Source organism: Mesoplodon mirus (genome assembly GCF_964341445.2).
Source record: "Mesoplodon mirus genome assembly, chromosome: 6".
NCBI lineage: Eukaryota > Metazoa > Chordata > Mammalia > Artiodactyla > Ziphiidae > Mesoplodon > Mesoplodon mirus.
Window position 1 is genome coordinate 29,921,002 of NC_138982.1, and position 16,054 is coordinate 29,937,055.

At 49.5% G+C, this 16,054-nt stretch overlaps 1 protein-coding gene across 2 annotated transcripts in view; it reads left to right on the forward strand.

Annotated features, from left to right (window-relative positions):
* The window catches only part of RFTN1 (raftlin, lipid raft linker 1), a 199,975-nt gene that overhangs the window by 130,011 nt on the left and 53,910 nt on the right, over window positions 1-16,054 (forward strand). For both annotated transcript variants that reach the window (XM_082625135.1, XM_082625136.1), the window contains 2 exons: window positions 5,273-5,621; window positions 14,531-14,734. In XM_082625135.1, coding sequence (XP_082481261.1) covers window positions 5,273-5,621; window positions 14,531-14,734 — 553 coding nt within the window. The remainder of the gene's footprint in view (window positions 1-5,272; window positions 5,622-14,530; window positions 14,735-16,054) is intronic.

The following is a 16,054-nucleotide window of genomic DNA, read 5'->3' on the forward strand; positions in this document are numbered from 1 at the left end:
TTCATTAGATTCAGACCGAATTGTCCTGGACTCCCTCTGACCCTTCACCTGAGCCATCTCATATGTCCTGTGGGTACTCCAGCTCTTACTCACCTGTCAGCAGGAGTCTTTTCTGCTCCTTTTCCTGTGTCACCTATGTCTTTCATTTTTCCCAGACTCAACCCATGTCCCATTTCTCCCTAACTGGTTTTCCTTGTTGATAAATGTACTCTAAACAAATATGTGTATAGGACCAGACAAAGTATATATTTGCACTCAGACGCAGCAGCATAGTATTCATTTTGAAAGTAGAGTAACAGACAGGACGTCCTAGAGTATCAGGGACTATCCCAATGTCATGGTGTTATCTTTAATCAAAATGATTCTTGAAATATATAACCAAAGATGACATCATTTGCCAATGCATTGAGCCTTTATAGAAATAAAGTTTTAAAAAAGAAAAAATAAATCTTTTTCACATCATGATCTCTGGTTTTAGGTTGGGAAAATATAGTTACCATTGAATTTGTTCTTACTCATCATAGATCAGTTGAATGAAGTCTTGGGTCAGTTGAAAATGTTAATTTTTGATGCCTAAACCAGCAATTGTTACTCCTTTAAGTGTTGGGGGTGGGATGGTTTTTAAATGCAGCAAACATGAGAAAAGGTGGATCAGGGTGTATTTCAGTTTAAACTCGTATCCGATTGGGCATCTTGGCACAGGTTGGATTGTGTAATGTGGAAGAGCGCTGTCCTGAAAGCGCACCAGTTTGCATTAAGACACTCAGAGTCAGATCTGGGCTTTGCCATGATCTAATCACAGATGTTAGAGAAACTCTTTGGGCATGCGTGTGACAGTCTGTGGGGAATTCCTTACCCAAAGTGGCTTGGACATTCAGGATTTGATCTTCTGTATGGATTCGATTCCACAATCTTGAAGACCTGGTGTAGCTTGAAGTCATGGTGGTGTCCAGCTGCTGATGAGCCCCTGAAAGTAAAGGGATCTGAGATGTCTGGAGAACGGGGGAGGGATTCCAGGAACTTCGTGGGATAAACCTGGCAGGATGTGGTGAGCAGTTACACAGGGTTACAGAAAGGGAAGAACTGAAGAAGATGCCTTTACTCCAGTGTGAGGGACAAGGTCCACAGTAGACCCATCAGCTGTGATCATTGGTCATGTAGGTCTGAGCCCCAGAGGAAAGTCAGGACTGGAGAGTCCAAATTTGGGAATTATTAACATATGACTAGTGGTTAAGTCCAGGTGAGTAGAGGAGGTTCCCATGGGGAGTTTGGGGTGAAGAGAGCTGGTGGCCAGGGATGAACCCCGATGAACACCATCTAGTGCCCACCTTTCTGATGTGCGCGAGACCTGCTTAATGCAGGTTAGGAATGAACAAATGAATACATGAGTAAATGAGAAACAAACAGGATTCAGTTTGACAAACACAGTCAAGTGACATTACGAAAAAGAAAACAAAGCCCCCGTTCTAGGATAAGGTAGAAAACCAAAGGCGTCAGGGCCCCTAGGGTCTAGCCAAATATTGATCTTTATAAAATCTAAATGGGGGTCTTCTAGTTAAAAAAGACTACTCACCCTTTCTGGTAAACAATATGGGGGCTTCCCTGATGGCGCAGTGGTTGAGAGTCCGCCTGCCGGTGCAGGGGACACGGGTTCGTGCCCCAGTCTGCGAAGATCCCACATGCCGCGGAGCGGCTGGGCCCGTGAGCCATGGCCGCTGAGTCTGCATGTCCGGAGCCTGTGCTCTGCAGTGGGAGAGGCCACAACAGTGAGAGGTCCGCGTATCGCAAAAAAAAAAAAATCCTGTGGGGACTTCCCTGGTGGAGCCGTGGTTAAGAATCCGCCTGCCAGTGCAGGGGACATGGGTTCGATCCCTGGTCTGGGAAGGTCCCACATTCTGTGGAGCAACGAAGTCCTTGTGCCACAACTCCTGAGCCCGCGCGCCTAGAGCCCTTACTCCACAACAAGAGAAGCCACCGCAATGAGAAGCCTGCGTACTGCAATGAAGACCCAACACAGCCAAAAAAAAAAAAAAAAATCCTGGTAAACAATTTGGCATCCTGTACCAAGCCTTTGAAAAGCTGATATCCCTTGACCCATTAATTGCACTTCCAGGAATCCACCCCAAGGAAGTAAATAGAGCTGCAGACAAAGATTTGTGCATGAAGGTGTTTCATATTCTTGAGACACACTTTCCCTGGAAGTTTTGCAATGGGGAGAGGGGAGCATCTTTACCATTTAACTTGAGCATCTTTTTAAAAGTTTTGATACTGTGCGGTACTAGGTGCAGTATACCACGTTTTCATTAATGTTTAAGATAAAAGATTAGCATTCAAAGAAATCTTGTGCTTTGCCCTCAGACCCTCACCCCTCACCTCCTCTTTCTCAAGAGTTACTATGGTGCGAAAGTTAGGGACCTGTTGCTGTGGGGTGAAGTCAGAGCCTTTGTTGCCTTGGTATTCTGTGACATCGATGGTGTGGCCCTTGTGATTTCCAGCCCAGCCTTATTTCTGCGCACTCCTGGCTTCTCATGTCATGTTCCAGAAATGTTTCTAGAAATGTCTTCAATACTCAGGCTGTTGCACACCATCAAGTCTTTGCCCGTGATGATCCGTCCATCTCTTTACCTGCACTGCCCTGTCCCTTTTTTTCACCCATCTGGTGAACTCCTATTCATCCTTCAAAGCCTCCCGCAGATTGGGTCCCCAAATAGGATTGGTTTAGCACGATATTTTGGGAAAAAATTGAATTTGAATGTTGTCAGTGAGGCATGCACATTCCAGCTCTGCCACACCCCTCACCTCTTCCAGTTGTATTGCAGTCTTACTCCATTTCGTTTATTACAGCCCTGACCTTCTGTGAGAAACGTCTCAGTGTCCCCTTCAGGCAGAAATAATCTATACCTTTCTATACCTTTATATCCATTATTGCGCTTAGCACCCTCTATGAGAAATTTCTGGAATATTTACTTTTTTCAATTATAAAGGTAATATGCATGCTTATTAGATAAATTTTGAAAAATTACACACAAATATTATACAGCTGTCGTAATACTGTGTCTAAAAAGTGTAGAATCTTGATTTTTTAATATAACATTATAATATAAGCATTATTGTGCCATGTTAGTATAATATTTTTAAAGTCTGTTTACAATAATTGGCTGAATCTTTTGAAAGTCAGGACTTCTATTTTGTATCCCCCAGAACCTCAGTGTGATGTTGGTTTGAGCCAGTATAGGGACTTAATAAATGTTTGTTGGAGTCTAGGGCTGAAAAATCAATTGGTCTCCATCCCTACCTTCTAGGAGCTCATTCTGGGAGAGGAGACACATATCCACTCATTATGTAATGTATTCATTCATTCATTCATTCAACAGATACTTATTGATCATCTCCTGTATGTCAGACAAATTACTAGCACGTTATGCTTCTCTCTTCTTGAGCAGGAGTCTTTCCTTATTTCGTTTGGGACTGTGAAATCCATTGCATTTCTCTTTTTGCTCGTGCTGCCAGGAAGCTCAGAGCTATGCTTTGTACACATTACCTTCCCTCAACCTAAGGCTCTTTGGTATAATTATCTCCTCAGTCTTTTCTTTTAAAACTTTTGTGACCTGTGTGTTGTTTTAGAAGCTTTCCAAAACAATTTCTAAGAGTAGATAGATATCACAGATTAATGGGGAAAAAATGACTTTTCAGGATGGAAAGGATGACTTTAAGGTTTTTTTTTTAAGTTTTGAAGCATGAATTGAGCCAACCATGGGCATTTGTGTGGGCACATACATATCCAAGAACTTGATGCTTTGACATGTATCCACTTGACCTTGTACTTAAGAGAATGAACTTGGGCCCAAGCCAGACCTGGCTTTGAACCTGGCTACCCACAGCTTACTTTATGACTTTAATGTCTCTGGGCCTTAGTGTCCTCATCTGAAATGAGGATCATGATACCATGCAGGGTCATTCAAGGGTTAAGCAAAACAATTTATATAAAACGCATAGTATAGGGCTTGACACATAGTAGGTCCGTGATAGATGGCAATTAATACTGTTGTTATCATTACATCTAGCACAGGCTAGGCCTTATAGAAAGACTGGGCTGTACATTCGTGTAGCTGCTCCAGGCCATTTTCTAAAATGGCCAGTGTTGAACTAAAATGACCTCCTGCTTTAAGTTAGGGTGGGTCATCCGGGGAGGGCTGCCAAGGCTTGCTTCTCCTTTAGAGAGTAGCTCTGTGCTGGTATTTCTTACTAATTCTCAAATGACAGGAGATGATCACCGCAGAAGCCTCAAGATTTTCTGAGGTCATCCACTTGGGGGTTGGTGACTAAGACTCACAGAGCTCTGAGGTCTCCACCTCCTGAGTTATTTGTAAAGTGACTTGAGCATTCTTGCCCAGAAAGTCCCCTAAAGCCCGTCTTCTAGTTTTGGCCAGCTCTTGCTTGGTTTTATTTGGCTATTTCAGTTTGTTTTTCACTTACGAATATTACATTCAATTGCCTGGGGTATTTTTTAGGGAGGGGAGCGTTCACGGGGTACAGAGCTCAGTGTGGCCATCCGTCCCCCATCTTGAGGCTCAGGAGGTGAGAAGGTGCCACCTGTTACCTGGACTGGATGGTGGATGGAGAGTCATGGGTCAGCCCAAAGTGATGCCCGTGGGCTGGGTGTGGACTGATGTCCTTATATGTCCCCTCTTGCGGGGCTGCGTGCGTCAGCTTTTGCGTGGTGGTGATTCTCCCCACCTCTGCCCTTCTCTGCCAAAACAATTGTTTCAGAGAGGAAGCTCTTTGGGTCATAAAATGTCATCTGGTAGTTAGTATATCGTTATATAGACGTATTATATAGTAGCCTGATGAGCAGGAAGTAGGTGATTCATCAGAAAAAAAAAATAACAAGAAAATAAACTCTTACCAAAATGAACTTCCTCTTTCAGCCACTCTTTGTTCCAGCTCATCCTTTTAGAACCTTCTTCCAGCTTCTGAGAAAACAATTGCTAATCGGGACTAACACAGTGTTTCCAAGAGAGGCTGTCGCAGCCCTTCATAGCCAAATGCATTATTTTTCCATAGTTTAAAAAAAAATAAGCCCCACACTCTCTGTCCCCAGTTGGGCCAGGGTTGGGGTGTGGGTGCTGCCTTGAGGACACGGAGCCTTTGCCAGCTCGAGAGACTTCACGTTCAAACAGAAACGTCCTCCAAGGCCTCCCTGAGGTATTTCGTTCCCCCTTTGCTAGAACATCCCATTCACTTGTTTCCCTTCGTTCTGTTTACCTCACAGATCCAGGAGGCTGCGAGTCGGGGCCTGAAATTCGTCGGGGTCATACCTCAGTACCACTGCCCTGGGCACTCGGCAGGTGGCAGCCCCCCAGCGGATGCCCGGGATGCGACAGAGGAGCCTGGCAGGTGTGTGGCTACGGAGAACCTGGGGGCTGCCGACGCTCCGGTGGGGATGGACAGAAGCCCAGAGCCCGGCCAGGGCCCGAGAGGGGAGGTGCCCACCGCCCAGCAACCCGGCTCGCCCTCGGGAGCCAGGGATGGCACAAAATCCCCTCCATGCGGGGTGAGCGAGACTCTGGATGGACCGGATGGGGACCCACTGGAAGGGCATGGAGAGCCACTCTCGGGAAGTAAGTATGTCAGTGCTGGGACTCTGACCCGCTGAGAGAGAGGCTGCTAGCTTGTCAGTAATCCCCTTGGCATTTTAGGAAAACGAAGGGAACTAGAGTGTAGAGGGAGCAGTGCATCAAACAGGAGAAACTGTCAGGCCGTTTTCTGGGCCTCCTGACTGTTTCTTGCCTGAAGCTGGCTGTGACTTTCAGGGGTGTGGAGGAGAAAGGGGGGCGGGGCAGGGGGTAGGACCACATGACGTTGACTCGTACTTGCTCCAGATTGTCACGTGTGAAGTAGGTTCTAGAACGGGAGGTCACTTCTCCCGCACGCCCTTGCACAGCCCCTGACTTACCCCGTGTGAACACAGGAAATGTGAACTTTGCTGGGCACCAGTGCAGAAAGCAGCCCCCACTTTTGGACCTCTTGCTTTGAATATCTGCCTAAAGAAGGAAATCAAGAAAGCCAGCTGAGGACAAATAGTGCAGGAAGCTGGTGATTCAGCTCACCCAGCTGTAAACAGCCAGATTTCAGGGAGTTGTATAGTTGACAGATGAGCACCGTGGAAAGAACACTGCCAAGGAGAGGCCACCAGTAAGCGACTCCGCTGAATCACGTTGTAACGGCCGTTGGAGCGCGCCCTTTAGGTTGGGGATTTCAAATAGTGACACAACACAACAAGGATGATAATAGCCAACGTTTATTAATACTTCCTGTGGACCGGGCGCTGGGCCAGCAAGCTTTCCTATGACTGTCTCTTCATTTTTCCTATGATGTGGGTGAGCTCTTCCATCATTGCCCATTTCACAGCTGAGTAAACTGAGGCTCAGAGAGTCCATCTGTTGCCCAGGCTGATGTGTGAGCCCAGGCCGGCCCTCTGCCTGGTCTTTCCTGTGTGATACTCAGACAGACGAACAAGGTTTACTGAGGCCCTCAGTCTACAGGGAGCTAAGTTTCTCTTCATTTTCCCGTGATTCCCTTTCGTCTTCCTTCTCCAGGAAATCTAGCCTCGAGCCATTTCCTGAGAGCCAGGCCCTTGTATGAGCTGCGTGGCCTCTTCTAGCCTTTGGGAGGTGACAAGTGACAAGACTGACAGGAGGCGGCCACAGGTCTTACGAAGCCTTTCTCTTTAGGCCTTCCTGGATCATCTCCCTGGTTAATGTTACTATTTACCTACTAATTCTTGAAGTTAGCCTCTTAGAAATGACGAGGAACCATTTATACTTTGAGAATAGAAAAGAGGGTGAGGGACTTCACTGGCGGTCCAGTGGTTAAGACTCCGCGCTTCTGTTCCAGGGGGTGCGGGTTCGATCCCTGGTTGGGGAACTGAGATCCCACAGGCCGCGTGGTGTGGCCGGAGAAAAGAGGGTGAAATAGTTTTTCTTGTTATGTCAGTAGTTCCTGAAAAGAAAGCTATGGGCTGGTTAATTCTGGGGCTTGTTTGCAAAGTTGACCTTGGAGGGGGAGTTGGCAGCAGCCTCAGTTCTGGGAGAGATTAGGACCGTTTCGTGAAAGCCTTGATCCTTCTTAAACATGTGCTGAAGTAGAGGCTCAGTTGTGGAACTTCTGCCCCCACAGAGTAGCTGAGAGCACGTTTGGATCCCGTGGGTGCCTCCCATGGAACATACCAGTCTTATTTCAGAATCCCCCATTTCTGCATGGCTGTCGGGCTGAATCCCGAGAAGGAGGACTGGCCTCCCTGGAGCCCCTCTGTTGTACCATCTCAGGCCCTGGGAGGGTGACGGATCAGGGCATCACAGGCCCCAGGAGAGAGGGCAGGGAGCACAGGGGTTAAGAACCAGACCTCTTGAGCAAGATACCCTCCTGTGCCTCAGCTCCTTACCCTGTAAAATAGGGATGGAAAAAAAAAAGTTTCTTGTAGAAAGGTGAAAGGAGAGATGTATTTAAAGCACTCCTAAGTGGCGGTTCTTATGACTCGGGTACAGGCTCCGTCGTCCTGACCATTGCCCCCACCTCTGCACAGAACCCTGCTTTGGGGAAAGGGGCCTCTTGATACTGAGGGTCCACTCAGGAGTTTTCAGATATTCCTCGTTCCAGAATCCACTTTTCTCCAAGATTCCTTCTAGACTTCCTGCCTCCTGGGGTTGAGTTAACTGGGGAGACTTGTCCTGGGACCTTCCGCCCCAGGTCCCTCCTGCTGTCCTGTGACTGTTCCCTCCCTCCCTCAGACACTCCCCCCCATCGCTGGGCACACAGAGACCGCCCCCCACCCCCCATGATACCCCAAGTGTCTTGGCCTGCATCTCATTTCCTCAAGTCCCTGTTCTCTATGAGAAAATCAGTTCCTGCTGAGGAATAGCAGGTTAGGGTGTGTCTGGAAGTGGTCAGCCCAGCAGAGCATGAGAACTCCAGCTGTGAGGGGCTTATAGTGCCACGCCCCCCCAAGCTTGCTCGGTTGGCAGCTGTGTGTGTCTGTTGTCTGCTCATGGGCCTGGCACTCATCTCTCTGCGCAGGAGGCCACAGGTCTCACTGTTACCCTTTATTTCTCTTTTGGTGGAATAAATGAATCTTTGGATCTTTTTCATCAGTCAGTGACACACAGGGGTTACGAGTGCACAGGCGTGGCCTTGCAGGGGATGGACAGACGTCGTCATGGTGACAACCCTCTGAGTGAACTGTTCTGAGCTCTTCCTGTGTGTCTTGACTGTGCTTCACAACAGCTTTGTGACAGAAGATGCTATTATTACACCCGTATCACAGATAAGGACAGTCGCCTGCGTGCCCTCACAGAGTTAAATGTTATCTCCTCGTCTGAGCATTAGTTGAGCAAGCATAGTTTCAACCTCCCAGAAGGCCGGCCGGCTGTCCAGGGACCCTGTCCCCATTCACAGCCCTCACCTGACCCCAGCTTCTCTCCTAATCGTTTTCCGGGGAAGTCTTCCTTTCCTTCCCTGGGAAGTCCATGCACCATCACCCACCCCTTCCCCAATGCCCCCTCCCCGCTGCTCACTCAGCTTTCACCTCCCTTTCTCTCAGGGCCCCCTAAGGAGGGTGAAGTGTTTTTAATTCCTCTTTCTGCCAGGTGGGCTTAAATAGGCAATCACAGCAAGACAATTAAAAAAAATCCAGAGGGAGCCTCCCTCCTTTCCCCTCCCTTTCCTCCTTTAATTTGTTTCCTTTATAGGAGCCTGGGGGAGCTGGTGGGGCGGAGGCTGCTCAGGAGGGCTGCCAGGGAGCTCTCATCTGGAAACAGGGCAGGCCTCCCCTCCCCCTCCCCACGGGCTGCAGGGACCGCTCTGGTCCAGGCGTTCTGCTCCCCATGCCCACCTGGGTTTCTTCCTGCTCGTCCTAGGGAATTTCCTGTAGGTTGGATGTCAGGCCGTGCAGACATCACCTGGGCCTTGCTGCAGGCTGCTTCCCTTCTCACATCTAGCTCGCCCCGGCCTCCTGGTGAAACGCAGAGCACCTGGGAAGAGCAGGACCGCGTTCCCATGCCACGTTCTCCATGCGTTTCTGTGCCGGGGGGTAGCTTCCTTCATTCACCGCAGACAGGCCAGTGCACGGCAAGGTTAGGGAAGTGTCGCAGGACGGACCCCTGGCACTTCTCTCCTGGCCTCCAGCGTTCCCATCTTGTCTCTGTCGCTGAAACTTGAGCAGGAGAAACAAGGAGGCCACACAGGTTCACGCAAAGTCAACTGGTTCTCACTGGCACCGAAATAATAATGCAAAATCTTCCAAGAGTTACCCTTCCTACCTGCACCTGCTCACGTAAAATGCCTACAGATGCATCCAGGAACCCGAGCCAGGGACTGCAGTGTCCTTCTCTGGAGGGGGATTCTATTCAGCAGGGATCCTTGGCAGGCAGCCTCTTCTGGGGGGATGCCCCCTGAGCCTGCCCGTCCTCCCTGGGCCTTGTCCTCTCCTCCCGGAGCCCCCAGGATAGTTCTACCCTGTGGTTCTGTCCCCCACCCCCAATCTGCCACCATCTTCCTGGCCTTTCACTCAGTCCATTAACAAATAGCTATTGAACACCTCCCCGGCCCCCCCCACCCCCGACAACACACACACGCACATCGTCATTGTCAGCTCCCGCTTTCCATGTGCCGATGAAATTAGCCTCTTGTTAGATTTCGGACACAGCCCAGCACTGGGGGTTTGGAAGAGTCTTGGCTTTGCTACTTACCAGCTTGTGATTCTGGGGGATCCACTTAAGGCTTCTGGGCATAGAAGGGACACCGTTCCCCCATGGAGGCTGGAGTCATGTGAGATGATGGCGGTGGTGATGGCCCTCGTTAATACATTCCTGTCCTGTGGGCCGCTGACATCCTTACAAGTGGGCCCCGTGGATTGCTGTGCAGACAGCGGGTCCCACACTTTGCCTGGCAAGCAGGCCTCCCCCAGGCCCAGAGGTGCCTGAAGCAGCCTCCTCCCAGATGCAGGGATCTGGCCAGGCCTGAGGCCCTTCTGCCCTCTCTTCCTCCAGAGACAGCCACAGCCTCGTCTTCGCCATGACACCTTTCAGCTTAGCTCCCCTGCCGTGACCTCAGCAGACCTGAGGTCCCACCCAGCCTGGCTCCCAGGCCAAGTCTGACACCCACTTGTCCCTTCCAACCCAGCCAACTTGCCAGCCTCCTTCTCCCAGTCTGGCCCTGGGAGCCCCATGCTTTCAGCCAGACTCTGAACCCTTTCTTTCCTGCAGCCTGGAGGTCCCCTGGGATGCCAGGACCCACCTGCTACCTGCAAGTTACCACCTCTCTGGGGCCGCAGCTGCAGACAGACTGCAGGCTTCCGCCCTGTGCCTAAGTCCCTACTGCCTGGCACCTGCCTCCGAACCGGGCATCTGCCTTCTTCCTCCTTGTTCCCGAGGAGCTTGGCAAGGCCTGAGCGGACCCAGCTGGCAGGCCGGCAGCAGCCAGCTGGCCCCAGCTCCAGGCCCACGTCCCCTCCTCCCCCCTCCACCTAGCTCCTTGCCCTTGTCTGGCTCAGGTCAATCCAGCAGACACAGGTGTGGCACCTGCCATGTTTTCTGGACTACCACCTTTTCTGGACACAAAGCATCTAAATGACACAAGGCAAGCCCCCCCCCCCCAATGTCAGGGGAACACAGCAAGACAACGAGACAGAAATAGAAGTGCAAGACAGAACAGTCTCGAAGCTCCTTGGGTGCTCTGCCAGGCCAGTCCTGCGGCCATTCTCAGAACATTCTCAGAAACAATGCCTTCTCCCTCCTTTGGGACTTTCTGTCCCATGTCTGGAAAAATCTTCCAGCTGGGGTCATGGCAGAGTCACAGAGCAGCTGAGAAAATGTAAACAAACTTGGTCTTCTTTTCGGAATCCCTGGTGACTGCTCCTGTGAGGATATGTATTGGAGAGTCAGAATATTAAAACATCAAAGGGCATCGTTTGGGGACAGTTTTTCTTGGCTGGTTTCCATGTGAGTAGAAAGAGGACTGTGGCCAAGGCGGCAGCGGGACAGGAGTTTACTGAAGGCTTGGGCATCTGGAAGCAGGTTTCTTCCAATATTTCATTGCTGCTCATGCTTTGGAGGCTCTCGATTCCAACAGCCTTTCCTTTTCCTTCCTGAAAAATTTATTTCTGGCGCTGGCTTTGGTCCTCCTCCCTAGGGAGGATCCAGACGGAAAGCAGGGGGCGCTGTCGGCACCCCACCATCCACCTTTGTCTCCCTGCCCTGCCCCCAAGCATGCTGCTGCTGCTTCTGCCTTCCCTCGTTCTGTTTCATCACGCGTGTGGGAAAGCTGTGGTTTTGTCTTGCCGTGTGACTGGGGATCCTTCTGTGTGATCAAGTGCTGTCATGTATTTTTGGACTTGGGCCACTTCTCAGTTCCCCGCTCATCCTCCCGTGCAGAGGCTGTGATTTCTTTTTCTTTTTGTTGATCATTCGTATGCATTTGGGCTTGACCATAGCAGACCCTGGGGACTGGTGCTCTGGCCCACCTTGGGGTCACCTGAGGACAGCTTTCCTAGCCTCTGCCTGCAGGTGTTCTCTGGAATGGGCAGATGTCCCAGGGAATTAATGCCTCAGGAGTGGCCTCCATCCCTGAGGACAGATGCCCGGCTTCCTTGCCCCTCATAGAGCAATATGGGGTGTGCGTATATGGTGTGTCAGGTCCCCAGGTGCCGTGACAGTGACCCGCTTCATCAATGCAGCCTTCCTTGGCTTTCAGCTCTTCTCTGTTTCTCGTCCCTGCTCTCTCTCTCTGTTTCCTGGGATTACTTCCCAAATGAACGACTTGCACCCAAAAGCTTACAGGGTCTGCTTTTGAAGAAATTGAAATGAAGTCAAGGACTCGCTAAAGCATGACTTACCCTCTTGCCTTTAGTAGCTGCAGGTCTTATTTGAATCACTGGCACCTTGGACTGGAAAACACCCAATCACTTCCTGTCTCACCCCCCAGCTCTAATCCATTGCTTGATTTCCCTCCTTTACAAACCTTCTGTGCTGTCTGCACGACTCCATTCCTAAAGTGTGTATCTGAAAGTCACGAAATAGTCTAGGGATTGCTAGCTCCGTATACCAAGACCTAATTTCTCCTGCGAAAGCACTTCCTGGCTGGATTGTAGTTGGCTTCCTGAGTCAGGTAAGCGGACCCAGAAAGGTAATTTGGGCTGGGGATGATGAACGGGCCAGCGGTGGTTGTTGAAGATCCAGGTGGCCGTTTGTGAAGATGGGGACCTCTCCTTCCTAACTGGCTCTACCCCATGGATAGCTTGAAATGGCCTCCCTGTCGGCTTCACCGTTGCTGACGACAAAGTCTGTGGCCCAGCGTTGCTCCCCGGAGGTCTCTGCTGGTGCTTGCTCAGTTGGGGCTGTGGAAAGCCTTCCTTTGGTCCCAGAATACAGTTGCCCTGTGAGATAATTTGAGGTGCTACGTGGATGGACATTTTTGGTGTGAACGTGCCTCATCATTCGCTCCTGTTTACTGCAAATGGTAGTGGTTTCCCTTATAGTCGTGAAGCAGAGTTTCCTGTTTAAGTGCACTTATTTAGATAAAGCAGAGTGAGTCCATTTTAAAAAGTAATGTACTGGGCTTCCCTGGTGGCGCAGTGGTTGAGAGTCCGCCTGCCGATTCAGGGGACGCAGGTTCGTGCCCCGGTCCAGGAATATCCCACATGCCGCGGAGTGGCTGGGCCCGTGAGCCATGGCCGCTGAGCCTGCGCGTCCGGAGCCTGTGCTCCGCAACGGGAGAGGCCACAGCAGTGAGAGGCCCGCATACCTCAAAAAAAAAAAAAAAAAAAAAAGTAATGTACTCGGATACTGGAAAAATTGTGAAATACTGAAATATGGGATGCAGTGTCCCAGAATGTGAGTCTAGGCGAGGTATCTCCTGCAAGGAGCGTGGATGTCCTTTGTCCTTTTTGCTAATGTCAACCATTGTTTATGACCTTTAAAATATTTCTTTGGAAGAAGGGTGGGGACTTTCTTATTATCCAAGTAGATATTTTTGGAAACCAAAGCATATTCCTGACTAGCCCGTGTAAGCAAAGCTTTTTAAGCTGGGTGAGCTCTGATTGCTTGACTAAATGAGTAATGCAAAAATAGACCTCCAGACTTCGATTGAAATTCCAGGTGTTTGCTTCCGGAGGCTGACACTGCTCACTCACGGCCAGTAGCGTGTGTCACAGGAGGCGAGGGTCAGCTGTGGGGTGTAGTGAGTATTGATTTTTAAAGAACTTAGCTATAAATGAAGGCACGGGAAGCAGAGCCTCAGTCTCAGGGCCTGCTTGGCTGTTTGAGCGACCTACCACTCCAGGCAGGAACCTGCATTTACTGGAACATATTTATTTTTACATATCAATGATGTATTTTTGATGTACTTGATTAAGTATTATGGGTCTGGCCCCAGGAAACACCACTGCAGTTTATAAATAGTCAGTTCAGGGATGTACAAGGTTCCAGGAATTACAGCAGTATTTTTGTCTTTCTGTGCCTCTGTGCATTTACTTGTTTTTTTAAGACCAGCTCTCGCCCCAAACTATGTCTGCTTTTTCTTCTAAAACACACCTTCGTATGAATTTCTAGAAATGTCTACTATGTCCTTTGCTCAAACACCTAACTGTACAAATGAATCCCAGCTAACAGCTATTCATCATATGCCAGATTCAAAACCTAAGTCCTGCAACATGAGACTTGCTAGTTAGTTTTATTTGGGGCTAAATGAGGATTCTAGCCTGGGAGACAGCGTTTCAGGTAGTTCTGAGAAACTGCTCCAGAGAGGTGGGGAGAAGGACAGTGTTAGACATGATTTTAGTGAAGGGGTCACGTGCGGTGGAGCACACGTGTTGGCAGAGGCTGGCTGCTAGTCACGAGAGCAGGTGTCACTGTTAATGATTTTAGTGCTTTTCTAGATACCAGGAGATGCAAGAATTGGGCTCATAATGTCTTCTCCTGAAAATATCTGACTGTCTAAGAGCTTGATCTGCCAGTTTTTCTCAGAGCGCAGAGGGCCTCCTTCCTGATCTCCACCCTGAATGCCTTTCAGGGTGTGTTGAGGTCGGTGGCTGCAGTGGCTAGTGACCTCATCCTTGTAGAGGCAGATGGCAAGTGCCACTTTTTTGTTGGCAGTCACCTTAAGACTCAACCTTTGAGGTCCATGTCACTTTTAAGCCACCCTAACATACTGCTTAGAATTGGGTTTTTTTTTGTTGTTGTTGTTTTAAATTAAAAGAAATTGATTTTGGCCGCACCACGTGGCACGTGGGATCTTAGTTCCCCGGCCAGGGGTCAAACCCGCACCCCCTGCAGTGGAAGCATGGAGTCTTAACCACTGGACCGCCAGGGAAGTCCCTGGAATCGGGTTTTATTATTAAGTAACAGTGCAAAACCTAACAGAACTTTGGCCTTTGATATCGTTTCTTCAGGCTCCTGAGAGATCCCGTCAGGCCCAGTGAGGCAGTATGTCACCATGTGACCTCTTCTCTCCCTACTCTCTTTACAAATCCCAACAGAAATGGAGATTTTCGCCCTTTTCAACAAACCGAAGAGCCATCAGAAGTGCCGGCAATACTATCCCGTCACCATTCCCCTCCGGGTCTCCAGGAATGGCCAGACGGTGAGCAGTTTGGATGCCAACTGGCTGGAGCACATGAGCGACCACTTCCGGAAGGGCGGCGTCCTGGTGAACTCGGTCTTCTCCCTCGGCTTGGTCAACGGTAGGGAAGGCACAGCCCACCCCTCGGGGGGCCCTTCTGAACTCTGCTGCTTAACTCTTGTCCTCTCAGCCCGTCTTCAGAGCCTGCCCTATTCAGAAAGCTCTGCGGCGGATCAGCATGCTGTGTTTGATTTCTGATGAACACATCTAGAGGAATCTTCCATAAAGCGCACCACCCATGTTATGTCAACCCCTGCAGGAGTCAGCCAGGTCTATTCTAACATGACAGAGAAGCGGGAACAATTCTGTTTCATTGATGGTGACCTCGATCTAGGTTGCTTTTAAAACCTTTTCAAAAGGTTTTCCCAGGGTTTGTTAATTACCCCCTAGGGTCATGCCGCTGCAAAAGTACGAATTGTTTGTAGACACCATTACAGTTTGAAGCAACAGTAGCAGCCCCTTGGAATTAACTGCAGAGAAGTGCATTGGTTCCTGTAAGCTCCATGGGGATACACGCTGCTCCTGGGTCTCTCGGCACCCAGTGGCCCTGCCAGTAATGGGTTCTCTCTGGGGGTTGCTGCATGAGTAGCACTCTTGGTGTCAGCTTAGATAAGGCAGAGAGAAAGTTTGCCCAGTGGGGAGACGTGTCACAGGCAAAGAAAGCGTTTTCAAGTTAACACGAAGGCAAGTTGAGTTGCTAGGGGCGTCGAAATCGGGAGACAATTTGGGGAGTAGGGCCAACCTGCCAGCATGTGTGGATGCTGAGGGCTGCAGGATCCCGAAGTAAGTGAAACGTAAAGTAACACCAAATCCGATGATCCCAGCAAAACGTGGCAGGGGGCACTGACAGCCCTGCGTCTTGGTTGTTGAGCAGTTTTCTCTCTAAAAATTAGCAGCGTCAGGAACAGTTTGGATGCTATATTACTTGCGACCCTTGAGATGCTAACAAGCATCCTTGGAAGAGACATCAGTCTTAATTCTGAATGTACATACATGCAATCATCCAAAACCTTAGAACACTGTACAGTGCAGGTCCCTTGTCCCTATCTTAGTAGCAATATCTAATGTTAGTATGTTCATATAGTAGCAGCAGGCATTGTACGGTATCGTGGGCCACGACTATTTGTGGGTGGGTGAAGGACATAAGAAAGGTGACGGGCGGTCTAGTAGAACTCGCTGTGTCGACGGGGCTGTTCTGTATGTGTGCTGTCCAGTATGGTAGCCACCAGCCATTGGTGGCCGCTGACCACTGGAGATGTGGTACGTATGACTGAGGAACTTAATTTTTATTTTATTTAATTTTCATTAATTTAAATGTCAATAGCCACGTGTAGCTCATAGCTAGTGTATTGGACAGTGCAGTTCTAGAGTATATTTTCAT